The sequence below is a fragment of the Sminthopsis crassicaudata genome, chromosome 1 (genome assembly GCF_048593235.1).
Source record: "Sminthopsis crassicaudata isolate SCR6 chromosome 1, ASM4859323v1, whole genome shotgun sequence".
NCBI classification, from domain to species: domain Eukaryota; kingdom Metazoa; phylum Chordata; class Mammalia; order Dasyuromorphia; family Dasyuridae; genus Sminthopsis; species Sminthopsis crassicaudata.
This window is the reverse complement of record NC_133617.1, coordinates 78939385-78961904: the sequence shown is the minus strand read 5'-3', so window position 1 is coordinate 78961904 and position 22520 is coordinate 78939385. Positions and strand designations below refer to the sequence as shown.

At 41.4% G+C, this 22520-nt stretch overlaps 1 protein-coding gene across 1 annotated transcript in view; it reads left to right on the top strand.

The window, feature by feature from the left end:
- RHPN1 (rhophilin Rho GTPase binding protein 1) overlaps nucleotides 1-22520 on the top strand; it is a 43830-nt gene that overhangs the window by 7499 nt on the left and 13811 nt on the right. The window contains exons 2-8 of the mRNA XM_074263971.1: nucleotides 8649-8764; nucleotides 10152-10280; nucleotides 13038-13113; nucleotides 15472-15549; nucleotides 18489-18613; nucleotides 19649-19815; nucleotides 20714-20901. Coding sequence (XP_074120072.1) covers nucleotides 8649-8764; nucleotides 10152-10280; nucleotides 13038-13113; nucleotides 15472-15549; nucleotides 18489-18613; nucleotides 19649-19815; nucleotides 20714-20901 — 879 coding nt within the window. The remainder of the gene's footprint in view (nucleotides 1-8648; nucleotides 8765-10151; nucleotides 10281-13037; nucleotides 13114-15471; nucleotides 15550-18488; nucleotides 18614-19648; nucleotides 19816-20713; nucleotides 20902-22520) is intronic.

Below are 22520 nucleotides of genomic sequence, written 5' to 3'. Positions count from 1 at the left end.
AAAAAGTTAAAAAAACCCTAGCAAAATAAATAGTAATCTAGCTTTTGTTGGAATACCTCCAATAATGGTAAGTTCACTACTTAACAGGCTAATTTAGTTTAGCAGCTGGTTCCATTATTGGGCAGCTCCTTCCTGTCCCAGTCAGCAAACCCCACCCAATTAACCAATAAAGCATGGTAGCTGAGCTGGGGAAACCCGACAGTGCTTCTGTACATTGAGAATGAGTTCAAACTTTTCAGCTTATGCACTCAGTGAAATCCTAGGGTTTTAAAAAGCCTTGGGTCTTAATTTCTTCGTCTGTAAAACAAGGGAGTTGGATTAGATTATCTCTGAGGTCCCTTCCAGCTCTTAGATCTGCGACTGTGAAACAGACCTGCTGCCACTGGAACCCAGACCTCCCCTGCCCAGGAACTTGTTTTTCTGCTACACCCTGTTGTTCTGTGTTCAGTGTTCTGAAACAGGAACTAAGATGAACTCCTAGGGTTTTAATGAATAATAGTAGTTTAATGAATAATAGTTGTTTGGTGATTCTTTAAACCTTATAAAATATTTACCCCATAACCAATTATGTAAGTAGGTGGTGCTAGTATTATCCCCAGTGGACAGATGTGAAAGCTGAGGCTTGAAAACTTAACTGATTTTTTTTTCTGATTGTTCAAGGTCACTTTTTACTTGAATTTCTTACTTATGCCTCTTTTCCAGAGAACACCATATTTGGAGCCAGAGTAAGTGGGTTAGACCCTAAGCTTTTCTTACTTGATGACCCTTCAATTCTTGATCTATAAAAGGGTTTTTAAAAAAAATTTAATGGGAGGAGGTAGGTCCTTATAGGAATAGATCAGTTGGCTTCTGAGGTTGTTTCAGCTTTACTGAATAGTTATCCTTTACTAAGAAGAGGTATTGAATGGAACCAAGCAGCCCTCAAAAACCTTAGAAGGCATCTAGAATCAGATTAAAAGATAAATGAGAAATTTTTTTTTAAATAAAAATACAATGCAATGTAAATAATGTTAATTGTTTTCTAAATCAGTGTTACCAGCTGATTTCTGTCAAACCTCTGTTCTGTAATCATATGATTTAGTGCACCTTCAGGAACCCTCCTCTCATCTTTTTGTCAGGTTCTTCTTACTTCAGTCTAAAGAGAGAGACCATTCATGACCCAGGCCCAGAAAGGAGCTTACCTGAGTTCAGAGTTAGCAAAGATCAGAAACAGGATTTGAACCCCAGGACACCTGATTTCAATTCTGTCACTCTGTCATTCACACAACTACTGCCTCATATTTCTAGAGTACTTCATGGTTTACCTATTGTTCTCCTTACTGTGAGATTTAAAAAAAAAAAAAAAAAGACCCTTTGAAATGGAGGATGCCTAGATTAGAGAAACTAGGTCAAGGCGTGATTATCTTGCCCAGTGAAAAGTCAGAGTGAGAGCACAGGGTTTAATCTGACAGGGACTGGATCTCCCTCCTCCCCAGTCATTCCCTAAGGCCTTAAAAACATCCTCCCAGAGAGAGATCCTTCTGCTTTACACTTCTGTTCAGCCTCCTCTTCATTCCACTTCCAAAGGGCAGCCTTCTTTTTCAGCCATTTTCTTCCTGTCTCTCCCCTGCTTGGAATAGGGGAGGGAGGGAATCCCTAAATCTCTAGGCAACATCTGTGCTCTGTAGCTTGGCATTCAAGGCCCTTTGCAGTCAGCTCCCCTTCCACAGTCAGCTCCCCTTCTACCAAAATAAACTATGTGTCCGTATCCTAGCAAATGTTGCTTCCCCTTGAATCCCGCCCGAAGCCCAATTCTGGTTGTTTTCCCACCACACCCTCTCCCCTACTCCCCTCTGGTGTAGTGGATAAGCCTTTGGCCACAAAGCCAGAAATCCTGGCTCCCTTTCTTTGCTTTGCCATTAACTTTCTGTCACCTAGACAAAGACATTTCCTTCCTGTTTGCCCCTATTAAAATGGTAGTAATAATTTCTTGCCATACCTGTTTTACGGAGGCTCTTGTGAGGACCTGGTATGGAAATAAAGTTCATTCCAAATTCTGAAATTAAAATTTGACCAAATGCTTTCCCCTTAACCTTATGAGTTAGAAAGCCCAAAAATAATTATTCCCATTTTGCAGATAAAGAAACTGAGGCTGAAATAGGTGAGAAGATTTTCTCAAGATTTCACAGCTAGGACATTTTAGAGCAGGAATTAGAATTAATGGAGCCCGGGGCTTGTGATCCACAAAGGTTTTATGGAGCAGGTTGGTGCCTGAGTTGGACCTTTAGGGATAGATTTAGAGAGAAGGAGGGTTAGAGAGAGTGTCCTTTGGTGGCAGGAACTAACCTGATGCTTGTTAGGAGAGCTGGCAAGAAATGCCAGTGGCAACACTGAGGGGTAGAATGGATCTCAGAGATCACTAGTTTAATTTATTAATTTTTAAGATGGAGATGAAGGACGTGTTGTGGTCAGAAGTACTGGACATGAAGTCAGGAGGACCTGGGTTCAGATTCTGCCTTAGGTACTAGTTGTGAGACTCTTGTCAAGTTGCTTGACCTCATTGAGTCTGTTTTCTAATCTATAAAATAAGGGGAAAAATATAAATGTATAACTTAGTAGCTTACCAGTATATCTTTATGGGTGGAGGTGGATCAGGAGAGGTCTCCGGTATTTGAGCTTTGAAAGAACTAGAAGCTTAGAGGGATGAGGAGAAGGGGCTGGGGATAGTCTGTGCAAAGACATGAGATGGGGGGCTGGAAAGTTCTCGGTAAGCAACAGCCCCTAGACCAGTAGAGCTGTAGCCCAAAGCTCTAATGCATGAAGAGCAATAACATGTAATTAGCTTGGAAAGATAGACTTGAAACAGATGGTGAAAGGCTCTAATTGCCAAAGGATGTTTGTTTTAACATAGATGCAGTTTTTGAGCAGGGAAGTGACATGGTTCAGATGGAAAAATGTGGAAATAGAAACAATTTGGCAACTGATTAGGTAGGTGATGACAAGGAAAGAGCAGAATGTTACTGTGGAATAAAGATACAAAGTAGTTGCATCCAGACGAAAATCTGGAAGATCTGTTTAGCAATGCATGGAGCTGCAGAAACAGATCGGGTCCAAGGCTCTTGGTAGCCAAGGATGTTGGCTATTAGTTTCTACACAGTAAAATATTATTTGGAAGAAGTCAAAAATAAGAAAAACAGGATGTAGGGATTGGGACATCTAATTTCTTATTGGTGGAGGGGATCAGGTGACACTGAGGGAGAAGGGTCATTTTTTGACATTCCTTAAATTGGGTGATAGTTGGGAGGGATAATAGTCTTGTGATTTTCCTAAATTCAGGTGACTTACATGAAGTTGAAGTGAATAAAAGGCAAAATGGAGTGCTTTTTTTTTTTTTTTTTTTTTTACATAACAGGAATTGAAAATGATACCCAGGATGTGAGCCTGAGTTATTAAAAAGGAGGTGATACCTTGACAAAATTAGGGAAATTGGGAAGGGATTACTCACAATTAGGGGACATATTATAGATGGTGATCCAGCAAAACAGACTGAGGTTTAGTAGTCAGATAAGGACTAGGGCAACCAAGAGAGTGCAGTGTCATGGAAACCCAGGGAACAAAGAGTACCCAAAAAGAGAGTGTGGGGAAATGTTGCACAGAGGTAAAAAAAAGGATAAAGACTGACTAAAGTGCATTAGATTTTGTAACTAAGAGATTATTCAAAACTTGGAGGAAATTTTTGGGGATGAGATTGGACACAGATTGTGAGGAGTGGAGACATGAGTGAGAAGTTAGTGAAGGCAGAGTATAGACAGCTTTTCCTAAGAGTTTGGACATGAAAGGAAAATGATGACTTGATCGGATAGGATTAAGGAATGGTTTTTTTCAGGATGGGAAGTTCTGGGCATGTTTATAGGCATTCCCTCAAATTTCAGCCCAAATCCCACTTTTTACAGGAAGTCTTTTTCTTAAAACTAGTGCCTTCCATTTGTTGGTTGGTTGTTTCCCTAATTGTTTTTGTTTTCCCCATTAGATTGTGAATTCCTTGAGGGCTGACTCTTTTTTTTTTTTTTTTTTTCCCTGCCTTTCTTTGTTCTCCAGCACTTAGTACAGTGCTTAATGCATAGCAGATGTTTAATAAATTTTATTGACTGGCAGGGAAGGTTAGTTAGGTACCTCCTTTTGTTCCCAACTTCAGAGCTTCAAACCGAAGCAGAGGGGGGGAGCCAGGAGCCTGAAATTCTAATCTTGGTCACTTGGATCTATTGTGGACAACTTGGCTTTGGACAACTTGGCTTTGGACAACTTGCTTTCCCTTTTTCTAATCAAAAATGATCATTTTATTTCCTGTGATCTTCTCTGTTTCTTGATCATGAACTCTTCCTCTATCCCTGCAAACAACAGGTAATTTCTTCCTTGCATGTATTTGTTTATGATGACACTGTTTTACCCCCTTTAGAGTTATGTTTGAGAGTAATCCCTCCCTTAACTTACCCTTTCTTTTATTACACCTTCTCTCTTCTCCCATTTTCATGCCCTTTCCCTGTTTAGTGAAATGTACCTAGCTCCCTCACTTCCTCCCTCCCTCCCTCCTTCTGTGACTCCCCTCCTTCCTCCCCTCCTTTCCTTGACTGGTTCTGATGAGAGGTTCACCACCTTGTTTATAGAGACTTTTACTTGCTCATCTCAATTTTGGGATATAATTTTTTCTTTATCTTTGTCCCCCCTAGTACATTCCTTCCCCTAGCCTTCTTTCCATCCTTCTTTTAAGATTATTAAAACATAACAGAATCAGTCCTAAGACCTTTGTCTTATTATACTTCCTCTATGACTTCTGAAAGAGTTCTAAGGGAACACATGATGGATAGCGGAGAGGTAAAGAGTTTGGTAGTGGACTCGTGGATCTTCAGACCAGGTGTTCACTAAGGAGTTAACAAGTCAGCACAGTAAATCAGGGAATTATGTGAGTAGGTATAATAAAGGCTTTTAAGATTACACATGGCTGTTCTTGAGTGCACTACCGGTTATTAAACTATAGATTCAAGAGATCTTGGCCAGAGACCTTTGAAGACCTCAAGAGGAGGTGAGCCAGATAGAGTTGACACTGCAAAGTGTTGGGCCTAGGAGGGACTGGTAATTGTAACTGCCAGGAGGGCATGCTACATCATTTATGTTTTCCTTTTCATGTCTTTCTTGAATCCTCTAGTTTTAAGAAATCTGGGAAATTTTATTTTTAAGATTTTTTTTTGAAATATGTGAAGAACTATTTAATGGTATTTTTGGTAGTCCAATAATTACATTATTTCTCTTTAATCTGTTTTAATCTCTTTAATCTGAGTTGTTTTTGCTATGAAATGCCCTGTATTTTCTTTTCTTTTTTTAGTTTTTAAATTTTATTTTAATTTTTTGTTGCATGGTGTCATTAGTTTTTATGTAGTCCATTTTAATTTTCAGGGATTTTTTTGCTTGGGGAAAATTTTTGTACTTTTCTAAGCTGTTGAGTCCCTTTCTAAACTGTTGAGTCCCTTTATAATTATTTCTTCATAACCTTCTTTTTTCTTTACCATTTTTTTCTGTAGAGTATTCATTTCTTTACAAAAAAAATTTTTAACTCATTTAAAAAAACACCTTTTGCTTCTTCTCTATTAAAAATTCTAGTTAAACTTATGTCCAGGCTATGTTTTTCTTTGAGGTTTTCTTTGTAAATGTTTGGTATTGTATTTTGATTATCTCTGTTACCGTAATAGCTTTTTATGATGGGATTTTTTTTTTTTTTTTTGGTCTGCTTATTTTTCCAAGCCTATTTCCTGACTTTAAATTTTATGTTAGAGCCAGACTCTGCATACTTCTGGAGAGGATGTCTGAGCTGGATTTGCTGTTCCTCTCTGAAGATCATTGAATGTTGTATTATTCCAGAATCTTGGGGACAGCTCAAGAGGGAGAATATTTAAGCTTTCCTTACCTGGGTTTGGCTAGAAGCAACAGGCTTGTAAGTCTTGCCACGTTTAGAATTCCCAGTAGACTGCTGTTGGACTCAGTCACTAGCTCATTGGAGAGCTCTGCTGGTTCACAGTGACTGAACTGCAGGTTTCCCTTTAGGTTGAGATCTCTTTGTTGCTTATTTTGCTTCAGGGTTCAGATTGGGCTTTAGGCTGGAACTCTGATTTGCTTCTGGGGTCAGTCATACAACTGCTGTTTATTTCTAAACTTGCTTCTTGCTTGGTACATAGCCTGTGGCCTGCAACACTCTGAAAGGCCACCCCTGTCCAAGATCTGTGACCCGGAACTGGGTAGTGAGTAATTGAATTGCCAGTTGGCACCTGCTCCTGTGCCTTTCAGAAGGTCAGACCTGTCTTTAATGGATCTGAGGCCTCTTCTTCCCTTTCACCAGAGTCTCTCCTGCTAAAATGGTCTATATGTGGCTGTACCTGATTCCCATCCCATTTGTCCAAAGACTTCTCTGTCTGTCTCCTTATGCCTTCCTGGGCTGGAAAAATGACATGATTTTTTCTTGGATTTCCTTATCAGGACATAGTCTTCTTGACTACAGATTTAGTGTTCTACCAGCTTTGCCACCAACTTTCCCTAGAACCTACCCTCAATCTTTTAACATTCTCTTGGTACCAATGTGGTACTCCATTGTCCATTTCAATGTCTCACTCTTAACACCCGACCAGCCTATACCCTTTTCTGAATATACACCTCCTAGAGAATGTCATTTACTCCTGTTATTGCACTGGCTATATATTATAGGCTTATCATTGGAAAAAAGAAAGAAATGAGAGAGGATAGAAGGAAGAGAAGAAAGAAGGAAAGGATAGAGAGTGGAAAGAAGGAAGGGATGAAGGGAGGAAAGAAGGTAAAAAGGAAGGAGTGAAAGAAGAAAGAAATGGAAGAAGGAGGAAGGGAGGACACATAGTATGCACTTTCTGTGCTAAGCACTTTACAAATCTTTATCTCATTTGATCTACCATATATCTTACTTTGTCTTCTGCATCAGTTATGCTTATGGTAGTCTACAAAACCTGGCCATATAACATAAGAAAAACGTTGTTGTTAAAATGATGGATTTTTTTGTGTTAGGGTAAAGTATGGGATCATTGAAAGCCCTACATCATTTACCAGATATTTCACATCTTCCTATTTTATCTGTAGTATCTATCTAACATCTTTCTATGTAGCATCTTTCTAACAGACTAACTCAGTAGACTGCTTGCTTACCTGCACATCATTGTTGGGGAAGAAGAAATTCTCTTTGTTCTTATTCATATAATTTTTCCCATGCAATTATTGCGCATCTGACTTCTGAATGTACCCTAGTACCCTGGGGCTTTATGTTGTAGTTTGTAGCTATAGATACAGTATGATGTCATCCAACAACAGTGAATACTTTTTACAAACAGATTATTTCTCTGTTTTATACTTCCCTTCATATTGCTAATCAGACCTAAGGTCTAAAGTCTAGACTCTAGGACCAGGCTTAACCTTAATGCTAAGGTGAGGAGACGTGGGAGGGAGGAACTTATGGTAAGTTAGCTATTGGGCCAGGTTTAGTCTTAGATTTCTTATAGGTGGGTAACACTTTGGCTTCCACCATAATTTCTGAGAGGAACATCAGAATTTGAGCTTTTTAGGGGACATCTGACTCAATATGGACATTACATATTGTGGCCAGAAAAGTTGCATTGAGAGGTATGATGTATGGAATAAAGAAAGTAGCATCTATTTTGTGTCCTTTCCTTGTCAGAACATATTCGTATCAGACTATACATAGTATAGTCTGTACTGTGAGAATTGGAACATGTACCATGGGAAGCTTGGTTGAAGGAATTGGGAATGTTTAGCCTGGAGAAGAGACTTAAGCCATGATAGTAATTTCAGATTATTTAAAGAGCTGCCATGTGACCTCCCTCTGCATCCAGAGCCATCTCTAGTCATCATGATCTGTATCTGGCTACTAGGCCCAAGTGAGGCTGGTGATTTTGCATAGCCCTCCCTCATTTAAGTCCAATTCACTTGTGTATCATAGCATCATCTCCCTATCTCATGGTGCTCTTTAAGAACAAAGGATAAACAACAACAATGTGGACCAGGTGTTTGATTCGTTCTTCTTGGTCTCAGAGTGCAGAATTAGGAGTAGTAAGAGGGAGATGCAGAGAAGTTGACTTCAACTTGATGTGAACCCACAGTAGAGTGGTCCCCGGGGAAGTATTGGACTTCCCTACATTGGAGTCCTCCAGCAGAGGTGGGTAATTATTTATTGGAAATGTCATAATCAGGCAAAGGTTGAACTATGAGGCTTCCGAGGTCTCTTCCAGGTCTTAAATTCTAAAATTCTGTGAGAGGAGATTTGTATAATAGGGAGCAGCTTGGAATGATTGCAGAGTCCTTTTAATTTTCTGAAATGTGTTGCAAGCCAGTTTTGTCCTTTACATATCACAGGGACAATGACAGTTCTGTAATAATGTAGGACATAGAGGAAAGGGTCCTGTTTTTGCAGGATAGACAAAGTAAGGTCTTAAGGAGAGAAAGATGAAAGAAACAAGATGAAGTTCTTATGAGCAAGCTTCTTGTGGAGGCTAGAAAGAAACACAAGTAGAGAAGGAGACCTGAGGTCCAGCTGGACAAGCCATCTGTCCTATTGTGAACCTTCTTCAATCACTTTCATACAGGGCTGCAATCCCCTGGTCCAGACTCAGAGGAGCCGCTTACAGAACCACCGGGCCAGGATCAACCAGCAGATCAACAAGGAAATGAGGATGCGCACAGGGGCAGAGAACCTATTCAAGTGAGTGCCCTGGACTAGCTAAAAGGTTCTCAGAATGATCCAGGCAATGTCATATTCCAAAATTATTCCCTGAGAAACTCATTGTGAAAATCAGTCCTAACCCACCTATCTATGTGGGCCATGACTCTCCCTCCAGGCTTGGAGGCCTCCTAACTGCAGAAGGTGTCTCCTCCCTTCTGCCAATTTAGGGGTTCTCTGAGAGTTGGGTCTGGGTCCCCTTGACATTTGGGGTATTTCCTAAGGCCAGGGTCTTTGTCCTTTCCTCTCATCCTGAAGGGAATGGCTGTCTCCTACCAATTCTAAGGGTTATTTGAAAGCAAAATCTGTATCCTTTATTCCATTTGGGGGCTTTGTAATCCCCTTTTGGGCATTTTAATTGACTTTTCTATAGGCATAGGTTTCTTGAGGGCAGGGCTTTATCATATTTCAGAGTCTTATCTGGGACAAGGGCCAAGGTGAGAGAGAGTAAACATGCTTATTCTTTGGGGACCAGGAAATAATTGCTGGCTTCCTATTCTAACTCTTGCACTCATCAGCTCCTCCTTTCTCTTTCACTCAGGACTTCTTCCTTCTCTGCAAGAGCACCTCCCCTCAGGCTCCCAGTGTGCGGATCCAGGTGTCCTTCCTCTCCCTCATGTTCCCAGCTCATGCTGTGCTCATTTTAGCTCCCACAGTGCTTTGGCTGAGCCCCAATCACCATAGGACATTTGGAGGATGGTGTAAATCCTGATTGTGATTATTTTTTCCTAGGGCAGCTCCTTCCTTGCCCATCCCTGCTCAGGCCTTAACGGACTGTTTGTTTCTCCCTTGATCCTTCAGACCCACTCCATCCAGGAATACAGTGTCTCAGTGCATGTTGACTCTTGGCCCATAAAGGAAGATCTGAGAGCTGGGTTAAGATTTATGGGTTCACAGGTCACAGAATTAGGAAAGGAAGAGAACTTTGAGATCATCTAGTCCAAGTCTGGGAAATAAGTTCCCAGAAAGATTAAGTGCATGAGTACTAAGTAACAGGGCCAAGGTATGAATCCAAGTAAAATGGGTATAATGATCACATTTTCCTTTCAGGGTTGTTATGAGGATCAAATGAAATGATATTTATAAAACGCTTAGTGCCTGGTGCATAGTAGGTGTTTAATAAATACTTATTTCTTCCTTCAGAAAAACATATGTCAGAGCTCTGCCTTCTTGACTTTGCTAAGTGTGACTTTGGGCCCAATTAGTCTTCCCCATTTGAATCTTGGGAAACTTTCCCCATCTGTGAAATGGGGCTAATAATAACACTTGTCGTCCCCCCCCCACCTCTTTCAACAGATTGTCTTGAAAGAACCACTTTAGACTCCCTAAATTAATACCTCTTTAAACAACATTGTGTTTCTTTCCCCAGAGCTACTACCAACCATCGGGTCAAGGAGACTGTGGCCCTGGAACTGAGCTATGTGAATTCTAACCTGCAGCTGCTGAAAGAGGAGCTGGAGGAACTGAACAGTAGTGTCGATGTGTACCAGAATGAGAGGTGCCTCTGATGGGAGGGGAGGGGCCCCAACTTGTGACCCTACAGGCTTCTTATTTTTAAGAAGGGGAAATTGAGGTCCCGAGATCTGAGTCTCATCAGTGTTAGAGCAGGGCTAACAAACATTTACATTTCTGTAGCACTTTGATGGTCTACAAGTATTTTATATTTAAATTTTTCTCTTGGGATCCCCACAATAACCTCCTTGATTAGCTCCATGTTGCAGATGAGAGTACCAGGCACTGGGAAAGGCCACACAACTGATAAGCAGCAGAGTCAGAATCTCAACCCGTGTTTTCCTGCCAGAAATCCAGGCTTCTTTCTTCTCTCTCTACTCCTTCTCTGTGATTTCATCAGCTCTCGTGGCTGTAGTTATCATCTCTGCTCAGATGATTCCCAGTCTTTATATCCAGATCTGAGACTCTTTGAGCCCTGCAATCTCACATTACCAAAACAACCCCAAACAACATTTTCCACCATCTGTTCTACAGGCATCTCAGACCTGACATGTCCAATGCAAAACGCCTTCTCTTTCTCTTGGTCTTTCTTTCAGTCCCTTAGATTTGCAATCTTGAAGTCATCCTTAGCCCTTCACCTTCCCTCATAAGTATCCCATTAATTGTCAAAGATAGTTGATTGCACTTCACAATAGCTCTTGAATCTGTTATTTTTCCTTCAACTCATTCATCCTAGTTCAGGCTCTTTTTGCCCTGAAGTGTTGAAGTAATCTCCCACATTGTGCCTTCAGGCTCTTCTTCTTCCAATCCAGCTTCCAAACAGCTGCCAAATTGATATTCCTAAAACACAGATCTCCTTTTGCTCAATAAAATCTGTGGTTTCCTGTTATCTCTAGATCACACACTTCTCTGTTGATTATTTAAAGGTCTTCACAGCCCAACTCTAAACAGCCTTCAAAGTTTCTTATGTACTATTCCCCTTCTCAAATCCTATAATCCAGTTAAATGGGCTTTCCTACTTCTCTCCATGAGTAAAAATTCCATCTCCTGTCCTTTTGCTTGCACAAGCTGTCCCTCAGACCTATATAACGCCCTTTTTCATCATCTACCTTTCAGAGTCCATAAGACCATTCAGAAGTCAGTTTAAATGCTGTTTCCTAATTCCTCTCCTGATTGCTTCCTACTAATATCTTGTCTCCCTTGAAATCACAAAGTAGTTTTTATTTATACTTCTTTTCCCTAAAATGTAAACTTCTTGAGGGCAGGGCTTATTTCTTTTTCCTTCCTCTGTATCTACATTGGCACATGGCAGGCATAATTGATTCTTATTGATTTTCTACAGTTACCCCCATTCAAGGTTTCCATGACCTTTTCTTTCAGAGATTGCCTTCCTTGCCCTCTCACCTGCAAAGGTACAGGTCTTAAGTCACTCTCACTCTAGAAATGAGAACTCTTATAATAATGATAATAAGAGTTCTCATCTGAGAAGCCAAGCTAAGCTTTGGGTGCAAGAGACCAATAATCAAGAGATCAAAGTAAGAAGGGGCCATAGACATCCTCTAATACCATCCTTCCATCTTACAGAGGAAAATGAAGATTCACAGAAGGAAGTGACTTGTCCAAGTTTATACAGCTGAAAAGTAGCAGAGCCAAAATTCAAATTCTGGTCTCCTGGACCCAACCAGTGTTTTCTCATACCATATCACCAAGTATCTTATTTCAGCACCATAGTTTATTAGCTGTGGATCTTGGGCAAGTTAATCCCTTCCTTCTTACTAAACCTCAGTTTCTCCATCTGGAAGATGGCAACAATGGTATTTGCTTTTCTTCCTGTACAAGGTTATTATGGGGGAAATGCTTTAAAGTTTATAAAGTGCTATAGAATTGTAAATGGTTATTATAACTGCCTTTCCTTACCCCATTCCTAATGCCTCATTTTACATGCGGGTCCCCTGAATTTAGGGTTGGGAGAGAACCAGGTGCCTGAGTACTGGTGCTTCCAATTTGTGGGTTACGGGGGAGGCTCTGTTTCATCGGATCTCAGAATTAGAGGGGACTTAAGAGGTTGTTAGAATGAAAGATTTTAGGAAAAAGCATTTCTCAGGCACTGTGCTAAGCACTGGCGATATAAGCATAGAACAAGGTAGTTTCTGCTTACAAAGGGCATACTTTGTTTCTTATTTTTATCTTTATTTTTCTTTTTATTGATTTTTGATTTTCAATATTATTTGCTTTTGAATATTTATTTTTTAATTTTCCTTTTTTTTTTTTTTTTTTTTTTTTTTTTAAAAAAAGGTTCTTTCTAATAGGGTGGACAACACACTTAGAGGAATGGGAAGGGAGTGAGGTATTTTGGTCTAGAAAGTTCTGAAAACTGTGAATAGAACAGGAGGCCAATCCATTGGCACATTTTTTCCAGAAGATATGGTAGTATTGATTTGAATATAGCTCTTCAAGTCTATAGGAGGATCCATCTGGGCTTATGTGAGGCAGCAGAGCAGATAAAATGGTCTAGAAGCTTGGCCTCTGAGGGTGGGCACTGGAGTTTGCTCCTCTTAAGCGTAGTCTCTGGAGATCTGGTTTGAAGGGTAGAGTAGCAAGACCAAAAATGGGAAGGGAGGAAACAAGCATTTATTAAATACTTACTGTGTACTTATCTAATGTAAATGCCTTACAAATATTATCTGGTCTTGGTGAAAAGCATGGATCCAGTCCCCTTCCTTCTTTAGACTAGCTGCTAGTCTGGGGTGAGTGAGGGGGATGCCTGGAGGAACCTCAGAGCTCAGAGTCCCTTTTGTTTCAGCGAAGGCATCAGTGTCCCCATGATCCCACTGGGGCTGAAGGAGACCAAAGACTTGGATCTGGCCACACCCCTGAGGGTAAGTAAGTAAGTCCTTGTCCCAATCAGAGGGAAGCCATTTAACCAAAGTCAGCATACAGTCTGGTGATCTGAGTTCCAGTTTCCATTCTGACATCTCTTAGCTGCCTAACCAGGGGCAAGATATTTCTCCTGCCTCAGTTTCTTCATCTGTAAAATGGGAATAATGATCATGCTGCCATTGTTTCAAAGAAAGTGTTTTGTAAATTTTAAAGGAACATAAAAATATGAGCAGTTGCTGTTTGTAATAATATGGCTTCTACTTGATAACTGCGAATTCCTCAGCTTAGCGTTCTGGGTCCTCCACAGTCTGCCTTTACCTAACTTTCCCTATCTTGTCTTCTAGTTACCTCCTCTTAATCTCTCTATTCCATCAGTCAGACAGGGTATCTATTCCCTGTACATGTCTTGACTTTTTTTTTTTTTTTTAACATTGAAATCTTTGTTGCCTCCATTTTCTAAGGCTGAAGTGCTCTCCCTTCATCTCTACTTTTTGAAATTCTATCCATCTTTTTAGGCCCAGAATGGCAGCTACCTTTTCCAAGAAACCTTCTTGATTCTTGCCCCACTTCCCAAAAATAAGAGTGATCTCTTTTTCTATGAATCCTCACAAACCTAAGAGAGACTTTTTACCTTTCACTCAAAAAAGAATGAGATGCACAAATTTAGAGACATTTCCACTCCAAATATCCATATGGACTATTTTTGCCCAACTTGTGATAGGGCCTTTCAAGCTTGTAATAGAATGATCAGAAAGTTGGACACGCCGTACAGTGACCCTGACATAATGATGTTATTTTGGCCCTTCTCTAGAAAGAAAGATATCTGGGTATGGATGCTAAGATCCAAATCTGGGCTTAAGGCTTCACTCACCCTTTGGCATCTCCCTGGGGCTCTCACAGCTGATCCCTGGAACCTGCCTTTAGCTCTTGGGCAACTTCACCTTTTATACTAAAATTCTCTGATTTGTAAACTCCTAGCTAAAGGCTCCCTGAGCTTTCTTGATTCGTAGGATCTCCAAATGTGTTACCCCAATCCTTGCTGTCTTGCTTTGTCCAGTCTCATCTATCACATTGTCCAGGCTGCTGTTCCTCATTTGGTATAATGGATTAAAAAAAAACAGTCGGGAAGTGGGGCAAGCATCTAATACTGAAATTATTCTACTGAATTTAGGGTAACAGACATTCTCTAGGCATTTCAAAAAGCATTTCAGTGAGATTAAAAACAAAAACCACTTGCCAGAAAGTTGAAAACAGCAGTCAGGGGCCTCCTTAGGGTACCATGGACTCCTGGTAAAAACTACCTTTTATTCTTTTTTGCCCTACAGCTCGGTCCCAGATCAGGCCACCCTGGGCACAGTTTGCTCAAATTGCCTCAGGTCTACATTCTCTGACTTCCTTACTTCGAGTGCCAGCTGATAATTATAGGAGTCTAAGGTTTAGCTCCTGTCTCCCCAGTTCTACTGGATGACAGCAGACTTTCTCTACCAGGACTGACATTTTCAGATGTTGTTTCCTGGTCCATTTTCTTCCTTTCCAGCCATAACAATAATAATGGCAGCTCCCATTTGTGCACTTCTTTAAAATTCCATAAAATTTGTTCCTCCAACAGCTCAGTAAGTAAGGTTGATACAGTGATTGTGATTCCTTGTGACCCCTTTTTGCTTGAGAAATTTTTATGTGATTCTGGATATATATAGGCATCTAAAATATGTGTACAAATCTATCATTTACTGATAATAAATCATAATTTCATGGCCCACATGACTCACAGTTTAAGAAGCTTTGATCTAATTATTCCTTGAAGACCTTAGTGAGCTCCTTTTGAGGAAAGGCCATTCTACTTTTGGATAACTAATTTTTAAAAGTATTTTCTGTGTACTAAACCTAAATCTATACCTTAAATTCATTATTCCTGTTTCTATTCTCTGGAGTCAGGCATAATTCAAACCCCCCTTCTCTGTGATAGCCTTTCAAACCATGGGAATGTAGATTTAAAAGCTAGAAAGTTGTTAAATACCAATGAGTCTGTTTTTATATATGAAGAAACTGAGGTCAGAAGTTAGGTGACTTATTCAGGGTTGAACAGCTGTTTAGTCTCTAAGGGGAAACTGAAACTCCGGTCTTTCTGCAAGTCCATTGCTCTATTCATGCTGCCATTTTGAGTCTTGAATTCAGCTGCTCTGCCCCTGCTAAGTTTTCGTTCTCCAGGATAAGCATCCCTAGTCCCATTATGGTATGATTTCAGTCCCTTTCACCATCCTGGCTACCTTCCTTTGGCCCCTTTCCTGTGTATCCATGGCCTTCATAGAAGGGGACATTTAGAAGTAATCCCCATCCTTCTCCCTTTCTTTCCTTAGGAGATGATTTCAGAACACTATGGTGAGGACAGCGCCTCCTATGAAGTGGAGATCAAAAAGCTCATGGACCTGAGGCAGGTATGTGGCAGGTTGGCCAGTTACTTGGCAGACTAGCATGGATAAAACATGTGCTTTATGCATACCGTAAGGGTGAGGGGCATGGGGAAAGAACCCAAGGGGAAGCGGGGATGGCTGGAAGCAGTTGACTTGGAATCAGAAATAGTTATCCTGCTGCATTGCAAGGCTTAGGGACTCGGTGCCCTTGTGAACTAGAAAATCTGTATACATTTTTTTGTTCCTCTCTTTGTACCAGAGAAGAAGTTTGAAGTTTTCCATTTTTCTTTTACATAGTATTTACCGTTCCTTTTCCTAAAATTTGAGTTAAGTATTTGGTCATAGGCTTTGTCATCTGCTGGTCTTTATGGCTTCTTCAAAACTCCTCCCAATATCCTAAAATTTATTTTCTTATGTCAACCTATAATTTATTGAAACCAGAATGGGAAAAGTCATGAGGTAGAAGGGATGACTGTACCTGCTTTCCATTTCCAATCTTGGCTTTGCCACTTATTGGCTGATTAGCTTGGGCAGCTCACTTTGCCTCTATTTTTTTTTCTGAGACAATTGGGGTTAAGTGACTTGCCCAGGATCACACAGCTAGGACATATTAAATGTCTGAGGTCAGATTTGAACTCGAGTCCTCTTGACTTCAGGGTTGGGCCATCTAGCTGTTGATCACATTTTCCTGTGATCCTGGGCAAGTCATTTAATTCCAGATGTCTCACAAAAAAAAAAAAAAAAAAAAAAAAAAAAAGAAAAGAAAAGAAAAGAAAAGAAAGAAAGAAAGAAAGAGGAAGAAGGCAGGTCTGGCCATCAAAAGGAACTTGGAGATGAGAGGGGAGTGGGTGAGTAAGAGCTGTTCCCAGAGGACTATTCCCTGCTGGTTTATCTTTCCCTCCCTCCTTCCTGACATATTAGGCAAGAAGTGACATTCCAAGCTCTTCGTTGTACTGATGGAGAAATAAAGGGCTTGAAGGGAGGGATGATTTGCCCAGTCTCAGAACAAGTGAATGTCAGAGACACGGTTAGAACTAACTCTCAGTCCAGGTCTTTTTCCACTACTTGATGTTAGCTAGAGAGAAGAGGTGAGATAGAATGAGGAACTCCAGGATTTGGGGAATATCGTGGGTGTATGCTACAGGGGACAGAACTCCAGGCCTGGAGTTAAATCCAGCCTCAGATATTTATTAGTTGTATGACATGGGTCAAGTCCCATAAGCCTCTGCTTACCTCAGTTTCCCCAACTGTAAGTTTAGGGATAATAATAGCACCTACTTCCCAGGGCTATTTTGAGGATCAAATAAGATCAAATAAGCATAAATTCCCCATGCTTCTCTCCTGATCTACTGTAAAATAAACCCATTTGGGCTGGTAATGAATGTTGTCCATTTACTTCAGGGAATAAGATCAGACTGACCCTAGTCTACCCTGACTTCTTTTCTTTTTTTTTTTTTTTTTGTGTGTGAAAGGCATGGATGAATTTTATTTATTACCCTATATCTACAATTTAATTTGAGGTAAAATATAAGCAATACATTAAAAGGTCTATTCTGTTACCATGTCATATAATTTTCCATTGTGAATATTGTGGCAAAGCTAATGAAAACTCTAAACCATCACATTTTCTAGCTTTTCATAGAGCTGGTATCATACAATTTTTGTTTGTGAAATTTCAACACATTTAAAGTTTCTCCTACAAAGTGTGGGGAAGGTATCAGAGGATGCGTAATTAGCTTCTAAACCTCTTAGACATGACACTGAAGCCCCCCAAAGCAACCTTTGGGAGAAGACAGCATGGCGGGGGGAGTTGGTTCTCAAAGGGGTTCCTGAGAGAGAGACCCCACCCAAGCTGAACGGCCCCCCGCCCCCATGCTACTCAATCCCAGCCGTAGCAGGTCACGCTCCAGGAGGCTTCAGCACTTAACTTAGCTTGCCCAAATTTCCATACCTGATTTAACTGTGCCACTATTCAGATACATCATGCACTCTTTATTTGGACAAAAATAAGTAAAATGGGAAGAGGGCTCATTGTTATCTACACACTGAGATACTGACCTCTCACTAACTGCCTGACTTCTTTTCTTCTAACTTTTCCCTTTTACTGTCAACAGCATCCTCATCCTCCTGTTCGCCCAGACTTTCATCTTCAACTTTTCACTCTTTCACAACCCCAGCACCATATCCAGTCCCTTTCCAGGTCCAATCAATTGTGTTTCCCACTGTCTTTTCCCCTTCTCTCCTCTGACACTTCTCCATCCTAGTTCAGGCTCTCAACACCTTACTGGCCTGTCAGGGTGAGCTGCTAGTTGATCTCTGTGCCTCAGGTCTCTTCCCATTCCAGTCCACCCTCTGAGCCACCAGAGTGACCTTCCTACAGCTCGGGTCTGACCATGTTACACACACTACTCCAGTTTAGTCAACTCCTTTTGTCTCCAGGATCAAAGGATCAAATATGAAATCCTTTGTTTGACTTTTAAAGCCTTCCATAAGCTGACCCCTTCTAATTTTTCCAGTTTTCTTATGTTTTTCCTTCCTTCTTTTCTATGATCCAGTGATGCTGGATTTTATTTCCTGACTTTTTCCCATACCTAGACTCTTCCTCCTTCTTACCCCCACTGCTTTCCATATATAAAACATTCTCCTTCCTTACCTCCTCTCCTGTCTTCCCTGACTTCCTTGAGTCTTAGTTAAAAATCTCACTTTTTACAAGAGCCTTTCCTGATCTCTCTGAGATTATCTCCAGTTGATCCTACCTATCTAACTTGTTTGTGGATAATTATTTACATGTTGCCTCCATAAGACATGTAAGCTTTATTAGTGCAGAGACTGGTTTCACCTTTATTTTATTTTATTTTATTTTATTTTATTTTTTGCCCAGTACTTAGTCCCACTTTCTGTTACTTAGTAAGCACTGAAAAAAATGTTTGTTGAATTAACTGTCTTGGTTCTCTCTACCACAGGCCATTCGAACTCCTAGCAGAAACGAGGCCGGTTTGGACCTCCTCATGGAATACTATAACCAGCTCTATTTCCTGGACATTCGCTTCTTTTCTCCCAGTAGAAACCTTGGGGTCTTTTTCCACTGGTGAGTGAGGGATGCGCTAGTGTTTTCTTCTTCAGAGATTTAGAAAATGATTTGGGACACGGGCTATGGCCGCTGCCCTTAATTCTGGTGTGCAACTCTGAAAAACCTTCCTAAATGTAACCATGATCTCCTTTCCCCCCTTCCTGAAATCTGGCCACACGGGCAGTTACCGTAATCTTAGGTGGAAAGCAATGTTCAGACCTGTGGAGTAGGCCACCTTGCCATACAATGATAAGCAGCTCCCCCTCAGGGGGAGAGACTTGCCCAGGACCACACAGCTTGGACGTGCCTGAGACCACATTTGAACTCGGGTCCTCTTGATTCCAGGGCCAGGGCTCTCTGCTGCCAGCTGCCCCTTCAGTTCCCTGTCATTAGAGGCATTTGATCAGAGATTTGGTAGTTAAAAAATAGATGTGTTGGGGTTGCTGATGTAGAGAGGATTTCTGTTCATATGGGATTTAGGCTAGATTTTTTCAAAGTGGAATGGGTGATTAAGTTCTCAGAGAGGGTAGGATCTACATCTCTTGAGGAAATGAAAAAATCGTGAGTCAGGGGGAAATCTGAAGTTAAAATATTTCATGGAATCACAGAATTATAGGGCTGTAGACTCATAGAACATTCATGTCTTAGAAGGATAGTGAGAATTTTAGACTCACTGAAACTTGAATTACAGACTCTTAAACTATTGAAATCCCAGGTTGGAAAGAAATCTCATAGAGTATCTGTTTTTCTTCTCCCCCTGGAGCAGTGATCCCTTCTAAAGCATCTCCTAGACATGGATGAGAAAATTATTTATCTTTTCTTCTGTGCAAATCTTATCTTCCCAACCAGACTAGGGCTCTCTGAGGGCAGGGATTATGCTTTATCTCCTTCCTCCTGCCTTCTTCATCCACTGTGTATTCTGGTTTGGTCTGGGTCCACATGGGTGGACCTGATGAAAACATAAAGAACTAGTGGTTCTGTGAGTGGGGCATGTGCATTGAGTGGAAAACTTCCCAGATTGGCTCAGACTTCCATCTTTCTTTCTTTCTGCAGGTATGACTCCCTCACTGGAGTCCCCTCCCACCAGAGGACCCTGGCCTTTGAGAAGGGGAGTGTCCTTTTTAACATTGGTGCCCTTTATACCCAGATTGGGGCCCGGCAGGACCGGGGCACCAGGACGGGCATTGACTGTGCCATTGAGGCCTTCCAGAGAGCGGCAGGTATGTCTCCTGACCCTCTAGAGATGGGATGGCCACCTCTGGGCAAGAGAATCATTTGTTACTGGAGGAACAAGCCGTATATCTAAATATGACTATATTTATGTTATTATATATTTATGATTATATTCACATATAATGTCCGTGTAATTTTGTTTTGATCTTTGTAATAAAGATTAAGGAAGCTAAAGGGAGGGAGAGACATGACCCTGACATCACTGGCTTTGGGTTGGGCAGAGTTATAATTTAAAAAAAAACAAAAACTCTCTATGTAGGTGAGCCAGTATGTGAAGAGAATAAATTCAGGGGGATTGTCTCTGGGCGGTGAAGAGGCACAAGGACTGAGTGGTGAAGAAGTGGGGGCAAGACTGAATGCTGTATTGGAGTAGAGTATGGGCAGGGGGGGAAGAGCTAGTCATATTTTCATCTGCCCGGATCACAGATGAAACTAGGAAAAAAGTAAAAGAATCCCAGTGACCTTGTGACACAGGGGCTGTGCTTGAAGCCCAAATCCTGAGACTCTTCCCATTGGCTTGCAGCACAGGGTACACAGACATGAGCTAGGCGGAATTTGCCACCCTGCTCACCAGAGTCGTTAGAGGCAGACTGCTGCGCCGGGAGGTCTCCCTTCGATCTCTTCACATCTCCCTATCAGCATACTCTGTGCTATGACGGAAGTACAAGAGGCAGTTTACAGGGTACCACCTCAGGGGCTCGGGCTCTTCCAGCTCTGATCTGCTCCCCACAGACAATCTTAGAACAGGAGGGACTGTGCCTTTGTCAGGGCTATGGGAAGGAAAGAGTTGCTCCTCCCAGACCACAGCTGGCCCCATGGGTCAAGAAGGAATTTTGTGGAACCGAGAAGGGACCATTTCCCAGATGGTGTTCTCTGATCCCACAGGTGCCTTTAACTACCTGAAGGAAAACTTCTCCAATGCTCCGAGCTTGGACATGAGCATGGCCTCTCTCTCCATGCTGGTTCGGCTCATGACTGCCCAGGTCCAGGAGTGCGTCTTTGAGCAGCTTACCCTGTCTGGGACCCCTCGAGAGCCTCTCTCCCAGATGAGACTTGCCCAGGAAGCAGCCCGGGTATGTCCCTCACTCAACACTGAACCTAAATTTGGATCCCAGCACTGTCACTTCTTTTTTTTTCTCAATAGTATTTTATTTTTCCAAACATTTGTAAAGATAGTTTTCAGCATTCATTTCTGTAAGATTTTGTGTTCCAAAATTTTCTCCCTCTCTCCCCTATCTTCCCCCTACCCTAGACAGCAAGCAGGCTAATATAGGTTAAACAGGTACAGTTCTTCTAAGCATATTTCCAGATTTGTCATATAAGCACCGCCATTTCTTACCCGTGTTACTTTGGGCAAGTTCATTCTCTACTACAACCCTCAGTTTCCTCATCTGTAAAATAAAATTGAGTGTTGGAGGAAGGTCACATTTCTGAGAGGCAGAACTAAGGAAGAAGTGCATTGATACACAAGAACAAGAGATAGAATGGCAAGTGTGGGAACAGTCAGTAAGCATTTATCAAGTACCTACTACATGCTAGGCACTGTTAGCTAAGTCCAGGAGATACCAAAAAAAAAAAAAAAAAAAAAAAAGACAAAACACAGCTGCTGCCCTCAGAAGCTCCTAGTCTAACAGAGGAAGACAGTAAGTAAACAAGCCATAGATAAGTTAAATTAGAGATAATCAATGGAGCAAGTTCCTAGAATTCAGGGAGATTGGGAAAGCCTTCTGGCCTGTGGGATTCTAGCTGAAACTTAAAGGAAGCGTGAGGAGCCAGAATGTTTCAGGCACGGGGAAAAGTCAGTGAGTATGCCCAGAGTCAAGACATGGAGCATTTTGTGCAAGGAAAAGTCAGGAGACCAGTGTCACTGAGTCACAGATTATGTGCTTCACATAAGGAGTCAAAACAAAACAAAACAAAAAACTAGGAGGAGGCCAGGGAATGAAGAGCTTTGAATGCCAAAAAGAAGGTTTTGTGTTTGATCCTAAGAGTGGTAAGGAGCCCCCAGAGGTTAGTGGGTAGGAATAATAAAAACTTTACAATGATCCCTTTGGAAGCTGAATGGAGGATAGACTGGGAAATTGTAGCTATTGCAGTGGCTTAGATATGAAATAATGAGCACCTGCACCAGAGGGCTGGCAGTGCCACAGGAAGAATGGGACACAGCTGGGAGATATCATGAAGGTTCCTTTGATAAGACTTGGCAACAGATTGAATATTGGGGTAGAGTAAGAGAGAGAGAAAAATTGAAAAAGACATCCAAGTTACGAGCCTGGGGGACCTGAAGGAGGGTGGTGTCCTTGACAATTATAGGGAACTTTGGAGGGGAGCAGAATTTGGTGGGAAAGGATAATGAGATCAGTTTGGGCATATTGAATTTAAAATGCCCATGGGACATCCAATTTGAGATGTCTGACTGGCAGCAGATTTGAGTCTGGAGGCTAGGAGCTCTCTGAGAATCATTAGCATAGAAATGACAAATGAAAACCTTGGGAACAAATGAGATCTTTAAGTGAACGATGTAGAAGGAGGAGAGAAGAGAGCCCAGCACTCAGCCCTGGGGGAGACCCAGGTGGGTGCATGAAGATCCTGCAAAGCCGAATGAAACCGAACAGTCAGATAGGTAGGAAGACAGGCAGGAAACCTAGAAAGAAGTAAAATTGAGACAGAGGAAGTATCAAGGAGAATGGGT